Below are 20,270 nucleotides of genomic sequence, written 5' to 3'. Positions count from 1 at the left end.
CAACACCACCACAACTTTCATCACCATTACCATCACCACCACCAGTACCATCACCTTATTCACCACTCCCATCATCACCACCACCAATACCATCACCTTATTCACCACTCCCATCATCACCACCACCAATACCATCACCTTATTCACCACTCCCATCATCACCACCACCAATACCATCACCTTATTCACCACTCCCATCATCACCACCACCAACACCATCACCTTATTCACCACTCCCATCATCACCACCACCAATACCATCACCTTATTCACCACTCCCATCATCACCACCACCAATACCATCACCTTATTCACCACTCCCATCATCACCACCCCCAATACCATCACCTTATTCACCACTCCCATCACCACCACCACCAATACCATCACCTTATTCACCACTCCCATCATCACCACCCCCAATACCATCACCTTATTCACCACTCCCATCACCACCACCACCAATACCATCACCTTATTCACCACTCCCATCACCACCGCCACTCCCATCACCACCACCACCAATACCATCACCTTATTCACCACTCCCATCATCACCACTACCAACAACACTATTACCATCAACCCTACCAACAATAAACAACATCCACCATCACCATTAATCATCCTCCTCCTCATTATCATCATCACCACCATCATAATCAAACACATTTGGATAACTACCCGCACATTTACCAACAAACTTTAAAAGAAAAAACATGAAAGCGATTGATGAATATCATTTGCTCAGCTTTTATATATAATTCCACAATTTGATAAACCTATTGTGTACATTTCTGGTATACTTAGAAATTTTAAGAGTACAAAATCACAAGAATCAAGGTGTTTTAGCTAGTGTATGCCCCTGCAAGGAACTTTTTTTAACATGTGTACAATAGCAAAACATTAAGTTTAAACAATTATACTACATCAAGAGTTTCAGATATTTTCATGTGTACATGTAAGGGCGTATCGTAACAATCAGGATTCACTATATATATGATTTTTCCCTTAATTTTCTTTGATATTTTCCAATAAATTTAGGGGGGGGGTATTTCACAAAGAGTTGAGAATAACTCAGAGTCCTGGGGAGCATTTCATCAAAAATTTTGTCTGACAAGCCATCAGGTCTGATAACTTTGATCGGCTGAGAGGCACTGTTACAATGGCAACTGAATTCCACGCTGAAAATAATATGATTTGAACAGATAAAGAAAAATCAAACAAAACAAAGATTTTACTTTAACTGTCGATAAAATGGGACTTTTCGGATAAAACGTCCGACGAGTCCTTTCATGAAATGCCCCCCTTATAACATAAGCATTTTCACACAACTATTGTGTCAAACATGATAAACTTATACCAGAAAATAACATTTATCGAGTTGAACTTCTCACTGCAAAGTAATCTAAGTAACATATTGCGGTAAAGCAGGACGGAGTGACACTTACACCTACAATATTGCGTTAGGCATACAGTAACCATAATGAAACCATAGAGCTATTACAGATGAAACAGTAACATAGGTGTAAGACAGTATTATTTTGATAATGAAACAGTCACTTTGGTGTAAGACAGTACTATTCTGATAATGAAACAGTAACTTTGGTGTGAGAAAGTATTATTCCTATAATGAAACAGTAACTTGGGTGTATGACAGTATTATTTTGATAATGAAACAGTAACTTTGGTGTAAGACAGTATTATTCTTAATATCAAGAAATCACTTCATGTTTTAACAAATTACTAAGAGACTAGCACAGATATAACTTACTCTTTCAATTCAGAATGAGAGGGCCTTCTTTAAACAAGTCATTGTAGGCTTTGCATTCAGACCCCTTAACTTGAGTGAAGGGTCTGCACAGCAGACTAAAAAGCAATTCATGGTATCAATCAAGAATATTTGAGAAGAAAAATATCAAACTACATTGCATATAAAAAAGTTTGCACTTAGAAATAATCCTGTAAAATTATATATTTGTAATATTCTGAAGATTTTTCTATGTTTAAACATTGATACAGATCTCTGTAAGAGAATGACGATATAACTGTCAAAAAATCTTTCCGCTATAGTGAGCGCAACTTTTGAAAAGTTCATGAAAAATGATTTGCGCAGAACTTAGAAATAGTTATATGACTAAAAGTAAAGGTTAATCATAACACATTAATTTTAGCTAGGAAGATTTATTTGAAGATATCTTTAACTTGTTTCCTAGCCCAAAACACTTCTTAGAGCGCAATTGAGCCCCCCCCCCCCTCCACATACCGAGGCCAACATGATATCTGCTTTACACGGAGCTGTGAGTCACGTGAAATAGCTTAGGCTTGATTTTTGTTTTGTTAATCATTGTCAAGCTTGGGAAGAGTGTGGAGAAACAAGTATTAAATAAAATATGAAATGTGGTCCCAATTAAAATGATAAAAACTTTTTTGAAAGAATGCTGGAGATGTCAAAAATAAAGGTTTGCTTAAATTCAATTACATCCTCAGATCCAGCTGGCACAAAAAGGGAAAGGTTATGCTGACCTCAGGTTAAAATGTTAATTTGGGTGGCAAAGTTGTTACAAAATGTTTGAATTTATCTTTTTTATTTCATTTTGCTAACAATGCAAAAGAAATGTACTGCATGTTCAGTTTGTTTTCACCTTTTTTTACTAACACAGTGAGAAATGAGTATTTCTGCGCAAAACGATTTATGAGAGCTTTACAAAAATGGACAGTGCTCACTCAAGTGTAACGTTCTGTCAACATTTTACATTCATTGAATAGATGAGACCCAAACCAAAGAATATATGTAAAAAAAAAAAGAGTCCCTACATTGTACATTTTTTTTAATTCCCAGAACTTTTTCAAAGTGTAAACTTTTTATTGATATGCACTGTATATGTGGATGTACAACTAATGTAAGTTTCTGTTTATAATTCGTCTTTAAAGATTATACCTCTTCCTTCAAATTTCTGTCATTAAATGTACATGTAAATAACAAAATAGGTAGCTAGATATAACAATTTGACAACCCCCCCTCCATGCATTCTTCTTAACATTAATAGGACTTTGTAGAATGTGCTATTTTCTAAAATGTTTTTAACTGATTCGGTCAAATTGTAAGGAAATACAGCACTCTGTCTGGTGAGGCCATCTCCAATTCCATTTTAAACTTTTGTTGTCACACTAAAATAATAACTTCAAAATTTCAAGAAAAAATGATCCACACCATTTGCACATTGTTTCTTATACAATCCCCTTCACATTACAAACAGTAAGTAATATGTTTTACTTTATATAGACTGGGCTCTTTTAGGATTAATTTCCAAAAGTGACACTTATGCTACTGTATCACTTGAGGGTAACAGGCTACAAAGTTAATTAGGATTTCTTATAGCAGAAGGCAAAGATCAAACTTTATATTTCAACACTATTTTTCCTATCGCCGAACAGGAAGTAAAAGCACAATCCATGACACCATAATAAAACTTAATATACTACTGGAAAAATTCTGCCTTAGTAGTTTTTCTTTTCATTTGCACATTTCATGATCTATATACTATCAAATCATACAATTCATTGATTTCTAGGTATATGAGTCTGAAAAAATGATAACATTTTGGAAAAATATTTTAGGAAAGAAGTTGGAATGAATTTGAATTGTGTCATTAATCTAAACATCAACAGGTCACATATAAATCAAATAATTAAATAGCTGCAACATTTGACCTAAAAATGTAAATATCATTTATCTACATGTATTTTGCTCATCAAATATACTCTTGCACACAGTACGTAACTCACAACATACAAACCTCACATTCATTCATGAAAGACAAAGGTGCATGAGAGGCACATGAATTCAGGTTTGTTTGCACAATTGCTATAATCATCTTAAATGCCTCTTAAATTGAATATATCGTAAGATCTTAATATTGTGTTTAAAACACAATATTAAGATCTTACGATATATTCAATTTAACAGGCTAACGAACCTCAATGATTTTTACCCAGCGTAGGCTGATGCACATATGGCAAGCCTACATCTTGAAATGAATATTTAATTTTTATACTTTTAACAAATGGCAATTTTTGATATTGAGAAAGAGGATTAAATGTTAAAATGGCTTGCCATACGCCGGCTAAAACGTCCAATTCTAATGTCTCGATAATGATAAATCGAAGTTAATAATCATGGCTTTCCATACATGCATCGGCAAACACTGGCTTAATTATAAAAATAAAACTTTTCTATTGTCAGTGTAAGTACTCTGTCCCATTAAATCTATTCTAGATAATAATATTGATATCCAGACTGAAATACAATTCATAGGTATATCCCATGATCACGGACAGATGAGTGTGAATAAGAAATTAGTATTGCAAGATATTTTGTTGGGGTTCAAAGGTCACGTCCCATCACCAATATCATCTGCAGATGGAATTGCTAGGTCTTCTTTGAGTTGAGTCATCAAATGCCTCATTCTTCCCTGGAAAATTTAAAAGTAAAAAATTTAAAAGTAAAAAAGATAATTGTATTCACTTGGTTGATGTATACTACAGAAATATAGTCATGAGATGTATTAAACTTCTACATTTTTGTGTTTATTTCATTATCATTATTATAAGTTTCAAGGCTTCCCCCCCCCAAAAAAAAGGCAATTTATTCATATTCCTTTTCAATCTTGATGGATGAATATGAGGAACATATGCCATTACCAAGGCAGTACAGTCCCAAAAACATTTTAAAATTGACTACCGGTACTACTGCTACTACTACTACTACTACTGCTACTACTACTACTACTACCATTACCACTACCACCACTACCACTACTACTACTCATTATGTCAAACCCCCGTTTGGAGAAAGACCACAGTTCAGACTGCAAACTGCGGTATCAGACCCCAAATCGTGTTTGAGATCATGGGACCGTTTCATAAAGCTATTCGTAAGTTAAGAGCGACTTTAAAAATGACTGGTGATCATCGCCAATGGTGTGTACCATTTACCGCAAGACAGGATCACCAGTCGCTCTAAACTTACGAACAGCTTTATGAAACATCCGCCTGATCAACCCCGCTTGGCCAGGTAATCTCTGCTGTCTCCACAGGCCAGATTATGAGCGTTGGGCCAGGGACGAAATGATAAACAACAGCTGTGCTTTTAAGTAAGACTTCTCTGCCTGTAGTAGGACCTTTGGAATGAAATTATTGTATTCAATATTGAATCACGTTTTCAAAGGCATATTGTATTCAGAAATTCAATGTTAGTCCATTTTCAATTTTGCAAATCGACCTCGAAATAAGGAAAGTGAATAAAAAATGGCAGCATGCTTTGCCGGGGACCGCGCTCGGGCTATTATGTTATCTTCGGACCGAGGTCAAGAAACAGGTATTTTGATAATTACTTGGGGCAGTAATTGATTGAGAAAAACCATGGAGTAGGTCCATGGAAAAACTGGGGTATAGTGTTCTCAAACGGAGGTTTTCGTCATGATTATTCTGTCAACTACTACCTTTACTATCATGACCAAATCCCCTACTATAATCTTTTTCATCATCATAATGATTGAACTGTACCATGATATCAATGTATTTACAGCTACATGTACATACAGTATGTATATAAACTCCTAAAATAAGCTCATCTTGCCCTTCGGTCCGGATGAGCTAAAAAATTAGCAAATATGATTTTGGCCATTAATATCTCCGAACTCCCAATTTCACACAATGCATATCTGATATCATTCAAAAGATCAATTAATTTTCTTTAAAATGATACCATACATGATATGATTATGGTTCACATAAAGGTGCAGGGCCTTGAAATGTGGGGCAAGGTTAAAATTCATAGGTCGCAAACTGACACAATATTGAAAGTCAACGTGGTGATGAAAGAGTTTCTCAGCGGTTTCTTTTGTTTTCATGCACATTAACATCGACATCAGCATGGAATCAAACACACCTCTGCACAGGCAAACACATAAAAAAACAAAACATGCATGGGTATTTCAAACCACGACTTAAATCATGTTATCTCACAGATCTCCATGTTAATGTTAAGGTGCATGAAAACAAAAGAAACCGCTTAGAAAATCACTTATCAACACAGAAAAAAGAACAGTAACTTTCAATATTGTGTCATTTTGCAACTTTTGAATTTTGACCTTGCCCACATTTCAAGGCACTACACCTCCATAATCATATTATGTAGGGTATCATTTTATAGAGAATTAAATTATCTATTCATTAATATCAATCACACATTAATATTCACTGAAACCGAGGAGGGATTATCGATCAAAGTCAGCAGATTTCCAAACTTTTTTGAGGGGTTTATATACTCACCTCATCTAGTCTGCCTTTATTCTTGTCTATATGTGATTCAAAGACTTGCTTCAGGACCGTATTTGTATAGATGCCTCTGTTCAATACATCATTGGTTACATCAGTAACAAACTCCAGGTATCTCAATTCTTCCTCCCTGAAGAGAAAATTAGGAAATACATTTTCAATACCATAAAAGTGAATTTTTTACACTACAGCCAAAAAGTTTGGGGCGACCCTCAGATTTAAAAGATCATACATAACACTGCATACTGCATTTAAGCAAATGTATTAATGGGCTATGACAGTTCCATTACATCATACAAGTAGGTTTCAAACCAGTTTTGACTGCACTTCTGTCAAACCCCTGTCGGATTTCATAATACACTCAAATTTATGCACACCTTTAAACATTAAAGGTATGCATACAATTTGAATATATTTAAAGCACAGATTGTTTTCTACAAACTGAAAGTTTGTCTAAGGTTTGTCTGACATAGGAACATGTAATATATGCAAACTGGATTCTATCAAAATCTGTTTGAAGGTTTGCATGGTGGCATAAACAATTGCTGAAGTGGTTTATACCATATGTTAAGTCCTGAAAAGGACTGAGACAAAAGTGGGTAGAAAAGAGATGGAGAGATGAATATCAATAGTCATTTTAATAATTTAAACATATATTTCAATAAGAATATCCAAATCCAAGATCATAATTTTGTTACTCGGGCGACATATATACATTTGAGTAAATTACGAGTTCATTTCAAATTTTCAATAAAATCAGAAAAAAGGGGAAAAAGCTAGAGGATATGGCATTATTGTTCCATTTATTGCATATTCATGTCCACATGCCGCTCAGTAATATCAGTTGCAAAATACAGTGTTTAATTTTTAATATTCAAGAATTTTGTTATTTTTCATCAGATTTTGATGAATTTTCAGCAATTTGCTCATCTAATTTTACTCAATTTATTTGTATATTGTTGGGCCCAGAATACCCCTTTAATTCGGTCGAGGTATATATATGAATTACTTGGTATGAGAAAGGGAGACAAGTTTTAAAGAGAGAAATTATTCACTAACAACATCACTATTGGTGCCCTTGGCACTGTTAGTGATTTGTATTAACTTTAGCGCCACTGTTAGCTTCTGCTAAGCCTTTTATAGTTAGATTATTAGGAATTCGACTAAGCTCCTGTGAGTTTATCGATAACGATAATGGTAGGCCTACTTTTAGTGCTCTGTTAGTGAAAAAATGCGTCTAGCAGCGGTTGCTCGTGAAAGGTGTGACTGGCCCTAATGTTAACGTTCTGGTACGTTAACAACGCTTCTGTGCACTCGCCACTAGTCATTAGTATACACATATTGACTGATGTGCTGTGTCATATAAACATTCTTGGACTGCCGGATTTATATTTTTCCAGAGAGGATATATTTTCCAGAAGCACACAGCGCTGAGAAAAAAAAAGTTCTCTATGGAAAAAATCTATTAGGTGGTCCAAAGAATGTTTTTTATACACACCCAATCAGTCAATATCTATAATTAGATAGCGTTGAATTATGAAGATAGATCTAAAGTTAGGTCTACAAATGTATGCAGTAGATCAAGACTTTATTTACAGTGACTCATGGAACTGGTATGAGTAAAGTTAGTCTAACGTAAGTACAGTGAATGACCCTTTTTTTAAATAACAAGTGGAACGCCTCTGGCAGTCTCGCCCGCATTACACGATTTAATATAGCAGCAGTGCTAACTTTGAAAACTACTATAAAACTAGAATTTTAAGTATAGTATAGTATTTATTTCAAACCATATCAAACACGAACAATAGTACAGAATACAACATCATAGAACTCAGAATGATAGGTTTGGGACCCCAGTGAAGCATAGCTTGTTAACGGGGCCCCTTTACATAGTAAGTAACATATTTACAATGGGTGTAACTTAACTTACGAATAAATGATTTGACAGTATTATAATAAAAGGGGTAGGTTATATTATAATAGAGATGTTTCAGCTTGCCTAGGGTAACCCCAGTAACAGCCTAAATGAAGCAGGGCCAGGACATTCCCCAAAGCATCCTACAACCTCATTCATTCAATTCTTCGTTCAATAAATAAAAAAAATAGATTATACTATAAATATATATCAAGACTAACTGAAAATACTCGGAGCCAATATACCAATTATAAGAATATACTAACAGGGGTCATCCGTACTGCCAAAAAGGCATATTACAATGTTCAATTTAATCAATGCAAGAATGATCTTAAAAAAACATGGAAATTGATCAATTCTACCATCAATAATGGACCAAAGTTTTCAAAGATAACTAAGCTTATGCATAATGATTCTATTATTGAAGATAAAGTTCAGATGGCAAATATTTTCAATAAATATTTTTCACAAATTGGATTTGAGCTCTCTAGAAGTATACCAACAAATTCCCATTCATTTCATCAATATCTGGGAGATAGAAATCAAAGTTCTATGTTTTTTTCTCCTACGAACGCACAGGAGATAATTAAAATTATATCTAGCCTAAAATTAAATAAAAGTGCAGGATTCGATAACATTGATAGCATCCTTCTACAGAAAACTATGAATTATATAATTGACCCTCTTATTTATATATTCAATTTGTCATTATCATCGGGAAATATTCCAAAATCAATGAAAATTTCTAAGATAATACCAGTCTTCAAAAAGGGTGACAGTTCTTTAGCAAGTAACTACAGACCCATTTCATTGCTTACAAACTTGTCTAAAATTCTTGAAAAATTGGTTCACATACGAACCATATGTTTTTTTAAAAAGCACAACATCCTATCCAGAGATGCCAACCTCTTGACACAAAAAATCAGACTGAATATCCTCAAAAATCATATTTTCTAGTGAAAAATCAGATTTTCACAAAAACTCAATATGACCAGTGCAAGCCTTGAATTAAGCAGCTGCAGGCCGGGGGCAATTTAAAAAAAAAAATTGCCCCCGGCTCGCGAGCTTTTTACAGGAACCGGGGGGGGGGGGGGGCAATTTTCTGGAACAACGGGCAATTAAAAAAAAAGAATATAACTGTGAACCACACTCCAAATTTGTTTATAGTAAGCGCAGCTCCTGCAATTTTCTATTAGTACAGAATTAGTAATAGGCTTATTCAAACAACTAAGAAATTTAAATGTTTAAGTGTGTTTTGACACCCTCACTCCACATCCCCTTTACATGGGCTTATATTTACTTTTCATCTTTAATGAACCACAAACAATGAACCCCCCCAAAAAAAAAATCTAAATAAATGAATAAAATAAACAAATAAAAAGAGAGAATTCAGATCAAATAATAAATTTACAAAAAAAAAAATTTAAGGTTTCTTTTCATGGTTAGAATCACGGGTGTGGGTGAGTGTTTGTGTATGATTGTGACTGTGAGGTGCACTTGGATTGCATATAAATTATGTTAAAGAAATGAAGAAATTAAATCAATATCTAACTCAGTCTATTCAAATTCCAGCACATAGCCACAGCCCACAGGCTACATGTAAATTTTTAAATGTACATGTATTGTAGGTTCATGTACCTTAAGTTTTTCACAAGTTATTTGAAAACGCAGATCTTCACAGAAAATGCCTTTCATTCTGGGAGAGTCTAAATTCTGTAACAAGTGAAATGCCTCTGGCCGTCTCACCTGCATCACGCGGTTCAATATAGCAGCAGTGCTGACTTTGAATACTACTCTAACTCGCACAAGATGTTCAGTGATACATGGTTACTCTTTTGTCCACTTTTTATGAACTAGACCAATAAACTTACAGAGATATGATGGTTATTCAACAAAAAACCCAGACATGGCCAAAGTTCATTGACCTTACATGACCTTTGCCCTTAATCGTGTGACCTGAAACTCGCACAGGATGTTCAGTGATACTTGATTACTCTTATGTACAAGTTTCATGAATCAGATCCATAAACTTTCAAAGTTATGATGGTAATTCAACAGATACACCCAATTCGGCCAAAGTTCATTGACCTTTGACCTTGGTCATGTGACCTGAAACGCGCACAGGATGTTCAGAGATACTTGATTACTCTAAAGTCCAAGTTTAATGAACTAGACCAATAAACTTTCAAAGTTATGATGGTAATTCAACAGATACCTCCGATTCGGCCAAAGTTCATTGACCCTAAATGACCTTTGACCTTAATCATGACACCTGAAACTTGCACAAAATGTTCAGTGATGCTTGATTACTATTAAAGTATTATGTCCAAGTTTCATGAATCAGATCCATAAACTTCCAAAGTTATGATGGGAATTCAACAGATATCCCCAATTCGGCCAAAATTCATTGACCCTAAATGACCTTTGACCTTGGTCATGTGACATGAAACTCTAATAGGATGTTCAGTAATACTTGATTAACCTTATGGTCAAGTTTTATTAACTAGGTCCATATACTTTCTAAGTTATGACGTCATTTCAAAAACTTAACCTCAGGTTAAGATTTGATGTTGATGCCGCCGCCGCCGTCGGAAAAAGCGGCGCCTATAGTCTCACTCTGCTTCGCATGTGAGACAAAAATGTATTCATTAATAACTTAAATATTCATCACAATGAATAAATCATGAAGTTTTTTTACAGTTTTCAAAAATTAACATGAAATCTAAACTCAATCTGAAACAGAAAATCGCCATCACTTAGGCCGTTACTGATAGAATTCTCACCCAGAGCTCTGGCAGAGAATAGTAGCTCAAACTGGCTAGCTAACAGCATCCAAGTACCACACTCACGTGCACGGCGTCCTCCTATTTTTTTTTTTAGATGGAGCCTTGTTTGATGATTTATTGTCTGATATTTACCCCTCACCAAGAAAGAAATTAAAAAGCTATAATTCACAACTATTGACTTTGGATTAATAAGGCTCCGATTTGACAAGCAAAGTCGGCGACTGTGAGGATACAAGACTCGCATATCCTGTGTTGTGAACGGGGATTTATCTCCTGTGCAATTCAAATTACTATATCACAGAATTGTGATATCCTGACTGGAAATGTGTGCATTAGAAATTGCACATGGTGAAGTTGGGAAAAACTATTACCGCTATTGGAAGCACGCGCGTACATGTATTACAGGAAAAAAAAGACGGACGTAGCTCACTTTTTATGGTACTGAAAAAAACACGCACTTGGCAATTTGAAACTGTGCTTATCGTAAATTGAAAGTTACTTGATTTTGGCTTTTCAGATATTTAAATTACATGTATGATATGGCTTCACTGCTCACTCACGGGCGGGCGCATACATACACAACACATGGGACAAAAACAGGACAATGACAGAAAGTCGGGAAATCGTATTTTTGATGGCCAAAATCGTACTGTCGTATTTTACTTGTTTTATCGTACTAAATACGATAAAATCGTACTGGTTGGCATCTCTGCCTATCCGATACTCAATTTGGTTTCCGAGAAAAGAGTAGCACTTCCCATGCAATACTTTCTTTAGTTCAAACAGTTGCCAAAGCTTATGACAAGTCTTCGAATACGATTGGTATGTTCTTAGATTTTTCTAAAGCATTCGATACAGTTGATCATAATATTCTCCTTTATAAACTTTCTCATTATGGAATTAGAGGGGAACCACTAAAGTGGTTCAAGAATTATCTAACCGGGCGTTCACAGTTCGTTTCACTTGATGGTAATATTTCTGAACGTAAACCTGTTCTTTGTGGAGTTCCACAGGGCAGCATTCTTGGCCCACTTTTGTTCATTACTTATATAAATGATATTGATATGTCATCAAGATTGCTTCAATTTATTCTTTTCGCTGATGACTCTAATATATTTCTGTCACACCCCGACCCAGATCAATTGACGCAAATATTCAATGACGAACTAAAAAATGTTTCTAAATGGATAACAGCTAACAAACTCTCTCTTAACCTAGCAAAAACTAGCTACATGCTATTTAGCAACAAGATTACGACTGTACCAAAAGATGTAATTTTAAATGATACTGTTATTCAAAGAGTGCGATCTACTAAATTTTTGGGACTGTTCATTGACGATAAACTTTCTTGGAAAACACATATTGATAATATTTGTAAAATCATTGCTCGCAATATTGGTGTCATTAGAAAATTAAGTCACTTCTTACCCCATTATATTTTGTTATCATTATATTCAACGTTAATTTTACCTTATCTGAATTACGGAGTTGTTGCATGGGGTAACGCAGCGAATTCTCAAATTAATAGACTTTTTATATTACAAAAAAGAGCGATTCGTATTATTAGTCATGCAGAATTCAGGGCACATACAAATATTCTGTTTTTGAAAAATAAAGTCTTGAAGGTTAAAGATTTATATTCTTTTCAACTCGGACAGTTAATGTACAAGTTTATTAATAAACAATTACCGTTACCTTTTAATAATATGTTTGTAAAAAATAATACAATTCATAAGCACTTTACTCGCCAGGCGAGTTCCTTTCATTTACCTCTGAATAGAACATCGTTTGCACAGAAGACATTTGTTTTTACGGGTCCAAAATTATGGAATTCTTTTTCAAAGGATATTATACAATGTAATTCAATACAAAATTTCAAAGGAAAACTGAAAAAATATCTTCTGGATTCATATTAGATTATCGTTTTTTTTTCCACAAAGTTATGTAACTCAGAACTTAATATGTAAATGTGTTTGTTAATTTCTCTTTGTATATATGTTTAATCGTTTTATGATTTCTGTATACAGTGTATACTGATTCATTAATTTTTATTTTTATTTATTTTTATTTTATTTATTTTTTATTCATTGTATTATGTATTGTTTATTTCTTTATTTTATCATATTTTTATTCATAAAATGTACTTATGAAAGGGGGCCTTCACCCTACAAGCTCTGCTTTTTAGTTGGTCTCCTTCTCTTTCGATTTCATAGCATTATTGTATTATAGAAATGATTTATGTATTATATTTTGTAAATATGTCTATTGAACTATCATTGTAAATGTAAAAAGATTGAAAGAGATAATAAATGAATTGAATTGAATTGAATTAAAATTGGTCCAAATTTGTGAGTGCATAAAAAATGCTTAGGATTCGTCATGAGGACGAATTAGGTGATCTGTCTCTGATTTCATGATCAGGAAGACAATCAGCATGTTTATTGAGATCAATATGATCATCATGATGACAACTGAACTTCTGTTACGAAAAGAATGTGTTGAACACTCTTGAAAAGAGGGAAATGAGAAAGTTGTCTGAATAAGTGTAGGTCAAACACATATGTACATATTGTACATTAAAAGGGATTTTAATCACTTTTATTGTCCAATGTTTTATTTTATATACATTGTAATTGTCATAAAGGACCATTTGTGAAATGTTGAAAAGAAAAAAAAATTCTCATGTTCACCCCTGCACCTGGGATCGAACCCCGGAAATTAAGGATGCAAGTCTGATGCCTTCCCAATTGAGCTACACTGTTTCCCATAGACTTAACACATAGCATATTAAGAGGATCTCAAATCCAATACAGGCATGATCCCAGCATCTGATTGGAAAATGGAGACCACAATTACGATAGCTTACAATCTCAGCTACATCATACTCAAAGCTCAGAGATAACCGCCAAAAAATAATGGAGATATGGCACGCGAAATAGAGGAATGTATAATCCAGTTTTGAGAAAAAGTCATTTCCCATAGAGATTGCACACAAAATGAGTGAAAATGACATACCCCTATAAATTGACATTTTAGGAATAATCCATTCTTTAAAGGTCAAGTCCACCTCAGAAAAATGTTGATTTGAATCAATAGAGAAAAATCAGACAAGCACAATGCTGAAGATTTCATCAAAATCGGATGTAAAATAAGAAAGTTATGACATTTCAAAGTTTTGCTTATTTTTAACAAAATAGTTATATGAACGAGCCAGTTACATCCAAATGAGAGAGTTGATGATGTCACTCACTCACTATTTCTTTTGTTTTTTATTGTTTGAATTATACAATATTTCAATTTTTACGAATTTGACGATTAGGACCTCCTTGCCTGAAGCACAAAATGTTGAAATAATAGAATTCCACGTGTTCAGGGAGGAATGAAACTTCATTTCACATGACAATGACGAGAAAATAAAAATATTTCATATTTCAAACAATAAAAAACAAAAGAAATAGTGAATGACATCGACTCTCTCATTTTGATGTAGCTGGCTCGTTCATATAACTACTTTGTTAAAAATAAGCGAAACTTTGAAATGTCATAACTTTCTTATTTTACATCCGATTTTGATGAAATGTAAATAAAATGTAAATAAAGCCAACTCACTAGACAGAGTAAATCCACAGCTACAACATATAAAAAACTGAGCGAAAATTGGCCAATGTTTATGGAGTTAGAGTCAAATTTGCATAATTATGATGAGGTCATAAGTTACACATTACGTCAAAATTCCCTTTGAAACGATACCGCAGTTCGGATTGCGAACTGCGGTGTTGTACCCCATTTTCCATTTGGATCTCAGTTCGGATTGCGAACTGCGGTGTTGTACCCCATTTTCCATTTGGATCTCCTAAAAGCCATTTCCAAGCCATTATCAACCGCGCTTGGCCAAGTAATCCAGGGGTAATCCTTGCTGTCTCAATTTCACCCCCACAGGCCAGTATATGAGCGTTGAGCAAAGGACGAAAAGATAAACAACAGCTGCGCTATTACGTAAGACTTCTCTGCCTGTAGTAGGACATTCGGAATGAAATTATTGTATTCCATATTTAATCACGTTTTCAAAGGCATATTGTATTCAGTAACCCAATGTTATTCCATTTTCAATTTCGAACGAAGAAAATCGACCTAGGAATAAGGAAAGTAAGCGAATAAAAATGACGGCATGCTTACAGGGACCGCACTCAGCGCTGCGCATTCAATCCCATCGTGTGTGGCCCCCTGCTGTGACTGTATATGCCGGGCTGTTGTTTTATCTTCGGACCAACGTCAAGAAACAGGTGTTTTGATACTTAAATTGCTTTCTTGAGGCAGTTACGGCTGGAGAAGAGAATTGATGAGAAGGGGAACTGGGGTATAGTGTTCTCAAATGGAAGTTTTTCGTCATGAAATGCCAATTTTGAGTTCCGACGCCATTTTGATGACGTCATGATAAAATTTCGGGTCACATGACATGAAATCATATCTCCCATCCATACTCTATTTGAATATGAAAAAAAATTGGGGTCAACGGACTTCCTGAAGAGCTATAATGAATTTTGTATAGGCATGTTTTTGCACATACATGTTTATTGTCTATGGTTTGGTTAGTGCGCGTGCTGTAAACTGTGATTGAGGCTAATTCCGTTATTACTTGTCGTAGAAGGTTGATCAAGGTATCAAATTGTTCAGAATTATATTATCGGTGCATTGATATGAAAAAAAGGCAATCCTATGTTGTATAGTGCCGTTATGCGCGCGCAAATTTTTGAAATGCTTAAAATGACCTGATTAGTACTCTCTTTTGGTCAAAAAGTGATTTTGAGCATTTTAAAACTTTGACACACGCGTACGCGCACGTCGTGACCTTTACATGACCTTTGATGACATGGACAGATTGATTATGTGAATTTACAAAATGGCATCTAGATGACGTCATGATGACCTTTTGACCTTGAACTGGTTTCATACAGATGACATGATAAGTCCCCATATCTGATGATATTTTGAAGATAATTGATGATGTAGATTTTGAGATTTTATGGCAACAAGAAGAGGGCGGAAAAATAACAAGTGGAATGCCTCTGGCCGTCTCACCTGCATCACGCGGTTCAATATAGCAGCAGTGCTGACTTTGAATACTACTCTAACTCGCACAAGATGTTCAGTGATACATGGTTCCTCTTATGTCCACTTTTTATGAACTAGACCAATAAACTTAAAGAGATATGATGGTTATTCAACAAAAAACCCCAACATGGCCAAAGTTCATTGACCTTACATGACCTTTGACCTTGATCATGTGACCTGAAACTCGAACAGGATGTTCAGTAATACTTGATTACTCTTATGTACAAGTTTCATGAATCAGATCCGTAAACTTTCAAAGTTATGATGGTAATTCAACAGATACACCCAATTCGGCCAAAGTTCATTGACCTTTGACCTTGGTCATGTGACCTGAAACGCGCACAGGATGTTCAGTGATACTTGATTACTCTAATGTCCAAGTTTAATGAACTAGACCAATAAACTTTCAAAGTTATGATGGTAATTCAACAGATACCCCCGATTCGGCCAAAGTTCATTGACCCTAAATGACCTTTGACCTTAATCATGAGACCTGAAACTTGCACAAAATGTTCAGTGATGCTTGATTACTATTATGTCCAAGTTTCATGAATCAGATCCATAAACTTTCAAAGTTATGATGGGAATTCAACAGATATCCCCAATTCGGCCAAAGTTCATTGACCCTAAATGACCTTTGACCTTGGTCATGTGACGTGAAACTCATGCAGGATGTTCAGTGATACTTGATTAACCTTATGTCCAAGTTTCATGAACTAGGTCCATATATTTTCTAAGTTATGATGACATTTCAAAAACTTAACCTCAGGTTAAGATTTCGATGTTGATTCCTCCAACATGGTCTAAGTTCATTGACCCTAAATGACCTTTGACCTTGGTCATGTGACATGAAACTCTAATAGGATGTTCAGTAATACTTGATTAACCTTATGGCCAAGTTTTATTAACTAGGTCCATATACTTTCTAAGTTATGACGTCATTTCAAAAACTTAACCTCAGGTTAAGATTTGATGTTGACGCCGCCGCCGCCGCCGTCGGAAAAGCGGCGCCTATAGTCTCACTTTGCTTCGCAGGTGAGACAAAAATCAGGTGATCTGTCTCTGATTCTCATGAATACGATCATCATGTTAATTTAGATCAATATGATCATCATGATGAAAACTAAACTGTCATTCTGAAAACAATGTGTTGATAACTCTTGAACAAGTGGAATGCCTCTAGCCGTCTCACCTGCATCACGCTGTTCAATATAGCAGCAGTGCTGACTTTGAAAACTACTCTAACTCGCACAAGATGTTCAGTGATACTTGATTACTCTTATGTCCAAGTTTCATCAATCAGATCCATAAACTTTCAAAGTTATGATGGTAATTCAACAGATACACCCAATTCGGCCAAAGTTCATTGACCTTTGACCTCGGTCATGTGACCTGAAATGCACACAGGATGTTCAGTGATACTTGATTACTCTAATGTCCAAGTTTAACGAACTAGACCAATAAACTTTCAAAGTTATGATGGTAATTCAACAGATACCCCCAATTCGGCCAAAGTTCATTGACCCTAAATGACCTGAAACTCGAGCAGGATGTTTACTAATACTTGATTAACCTAATGCCCGAGTTTCATGAACTAGGTCCATACACTTTCTAAGTTATGATGTCATTTCAAAAATTTAACCTTATGTTAAGATTTGATGTTGATGCCAATGAGACAAAAATCAAGTTTGTTTAGGCCTAGATCTAACTTAGAGTCCAGTCCAGAGCCCAGGGCAGACCGAGATGAGGAGAATGCTTGTTGAGCTTTGATCAGGTGCACATTCTGATCTATTTAGGATGAGATAAAAACATGACTAGAGTCTCTCTAGATCTAGATCTGTTTCATTTCATTCATTCATATGCATTTATTTTGTTCATATATTAAAAAATAACATTTACAAATATATTGGAATATACAAGAAATAGAAATGATTTATGAAATGAGGAGACAGCTTAGAAGGCAGAGAAGCCTTATAGGTGCTGCCATCAATAGAAGAAAATACAAATAAAAAAAAAATTACAATATAAAACACCTAAAAAAACGAAACACATAACATAAACAGAGTAACGATAAATCCTGTAATATAGAAAGTGAATTAAGTATTGTAGTTGTCAATCAAATATGATATTAGTCTTCTTTTGAAAACAGAAAGGGAAGGGCTATCTTTTACATATAAAGAAAGTTTATTCCATATGATTGGACCTTTGAAAAAAATAGTTTTTTTAGCATTAGTTCTTGTCAATAGCAATAGTAAGTGAAAATGAGAGGAACTGCGTGTATTATATGAATGGAAATTGTCATTAAACAAAAAAATTATCAGATAGATTTGGTGAAACAATTTCTTTTATAAGAGGTACATGAAAATGGCAAAGTTGATAGTATAGATCAAATGTGTTCAAGACCTTTAACCGAAAAGGTAACCTGAATGATAAATAATTCTAATAGCCTTTTTTGTCATTGTAATAATCTAGACATTGAATAATTATTAGAAGAAACCCAGGTAATGTTGCAGTATTAGAGGTAAGATGATATTAAGGTGTTATAAATTATTAATAATATTGTCGGGGGGTGGGGAATATTGTAGTTTGTATGATATACAAACGTTTCTAGAAATTTTTGTACAAATATTGTCAATATGATTATTATTACACCTAAGAATTTCAATAACGTCGATCTAACAATACGGGTGTTATCTAATAAAACATTAATTCTGTCATTATTGATTACCTTGTTTCTAAAAATCATATGTGTGTTATTCATGTTCAAAATAAGCTCATTAACAATCAACCAAGAGTTTAATTTCATGGGTTCATTATTGAAAGTAAGAATAAGATTGTCTATATCATCTGAATGAAAAACACTAGTATCGTCTTTCAGTTGTTAGTCCATGTCAGACTAGGTTAGGCTATACTGTTGGTAGTGGTCCTGATATTTCTATCGTCGAACCATGTCCAGGACCAAACTTTTTCATGTTTTCGTTAGCAATAACTTACGGTGTCGTAAACAAGATTTAACGTTAAGTGTCTCTAAATTTTGTAAATTCAGACTCTAGCCAAGGTCTAATTTAGATATATAAATCTGTTAGGCCTAACGTTAAATCTAGATCTACCTAGGCCTACCCAATTCTATTATCCAAAAGCTGATCTTATTCCTCACTGCTCATCAGACATCTTTGACGTTAGACCAAATCCAAAACTAAAAGCTTAAAACGAACGTTAAGGCTCTAACGTTAAGACTAGATCTAGACCTAAGGCTAAGCTACATACATGTAAGCTTAAGCTTCACTCTCTATCTACTATTAAACTATGTTGGCACCACTCACCATTACATATCCAGAAATTGTTTAAGAAATCCCCAGAACCTTAAAAACGATGGTTATTCCTGTCTACACAAATCTAGGCTCCATTTTAGTAACTAAAGAAGGCACAACGTTAGATCTAGTGATAATCCTAACTCGTAGAAGGCTCCTAGTCCTACGTCGTCGTCGGGCTCACTTAAATTCCAGAGTCCAGTGTTGACAATTGAAAACGATTGCTACTTTAGTCCCACATACCATTTCTGTGAAATTGGTAACATCTAATCCACAGGAGGCTGCCATACACATAGAAAAAAAAAATTTCATCATAGTTGGACGGGGTGGGAAAATACACCGATTTCGATCATATCACCTGACGCGCTATGAACCAATCGCGTTTGGGTATCTGTCTTGGCTATCTAATATTAGTAGTTATTAGCCAATAGTTCCTGTTGGCTAAAATAAATGACTGGTCATGTGATAGACTTGGGCCAATCATTTGGTTTGGAACCAAAACACCAAATTATGATTATATAATAACTTACTCTTCTTGCATCCGCTTTGATACTTGTTCTGGTGTTCTGTACGTCATCGAAGCAAGTTCTGACCTGAAAATGCCCAAAGTATGATTGGTAATATGAGAGATTATTGCAAAAGATATAGAGTGTAGCATTCTTGCTCTAGAGGGTGCATTGAATAAAAGAAGCGCAAAAAGCAAACAAGTGGAATGCCTCTGGCCGTCTCACCTGCATCACGCAGTTCAATATAGCAGCAGTGCTGACTTTGCATACTACTCTAACTCGCACAAGATGTTCAGTG

The 20,270-nt window shown here is 34.8% G+C and overlaps 1 protein-coding gene across 2 annotated transcripts in view; it reads right to left on the bottom strand.

Annotated features, from left to right (window-relative positions):
* Nucleotides 1–737: 737 nt before the first annotated feature.
* LOC121418131 (spermatogenesis-associated protein 7 homolog) overlaps nt 738–20,270 on the bottom strand; it is a 40,162-nt gene continuing 20,629 nt past the window's right edge. For both annotated transcript variants that reach the window (XM_041611833.1, XM_041611834.1), the window contains 3 exons: nt 19,997–20,059; nt 6,337–6,472; nt 738–4,475 (listed from right to left, as the gene is read on the bottom strand). In XM_041611833.1, the coding sequence (XP_041467767.1) occupies nt 4,395–4,475; nt 6,337–6,472; nt 19,997–20,059 (280 nt within the window). In that variant the 3' untranslated portion in view covers nt 738–4,394. The remainder of the gene's footprint in view (nt 4,476–6,336; nt 6,473–19,996; nt 20,060–20,270) is intronic.

Source organism: Lytechinus variegatus, chromosome 7 (assembly GCF_018143015.1).
Source record: "Lytechinus variegatus isolate NC3 chromosome 7, Lvar_3.0, whole genome shotgun sequence".
NCBI classification, from domain to species: domain Eukaryota; kingdom Metazoa; phylum Echinodermata; class Echinoidea; order Temnopleuroida; family Toxopneustidae; genus Lytechinus; species Lytechinus variegatus.
Note: the sequence above shows the minus strand (reverse complement) of the source record. Positions and strands in the feature narration are given on the sequence as shown.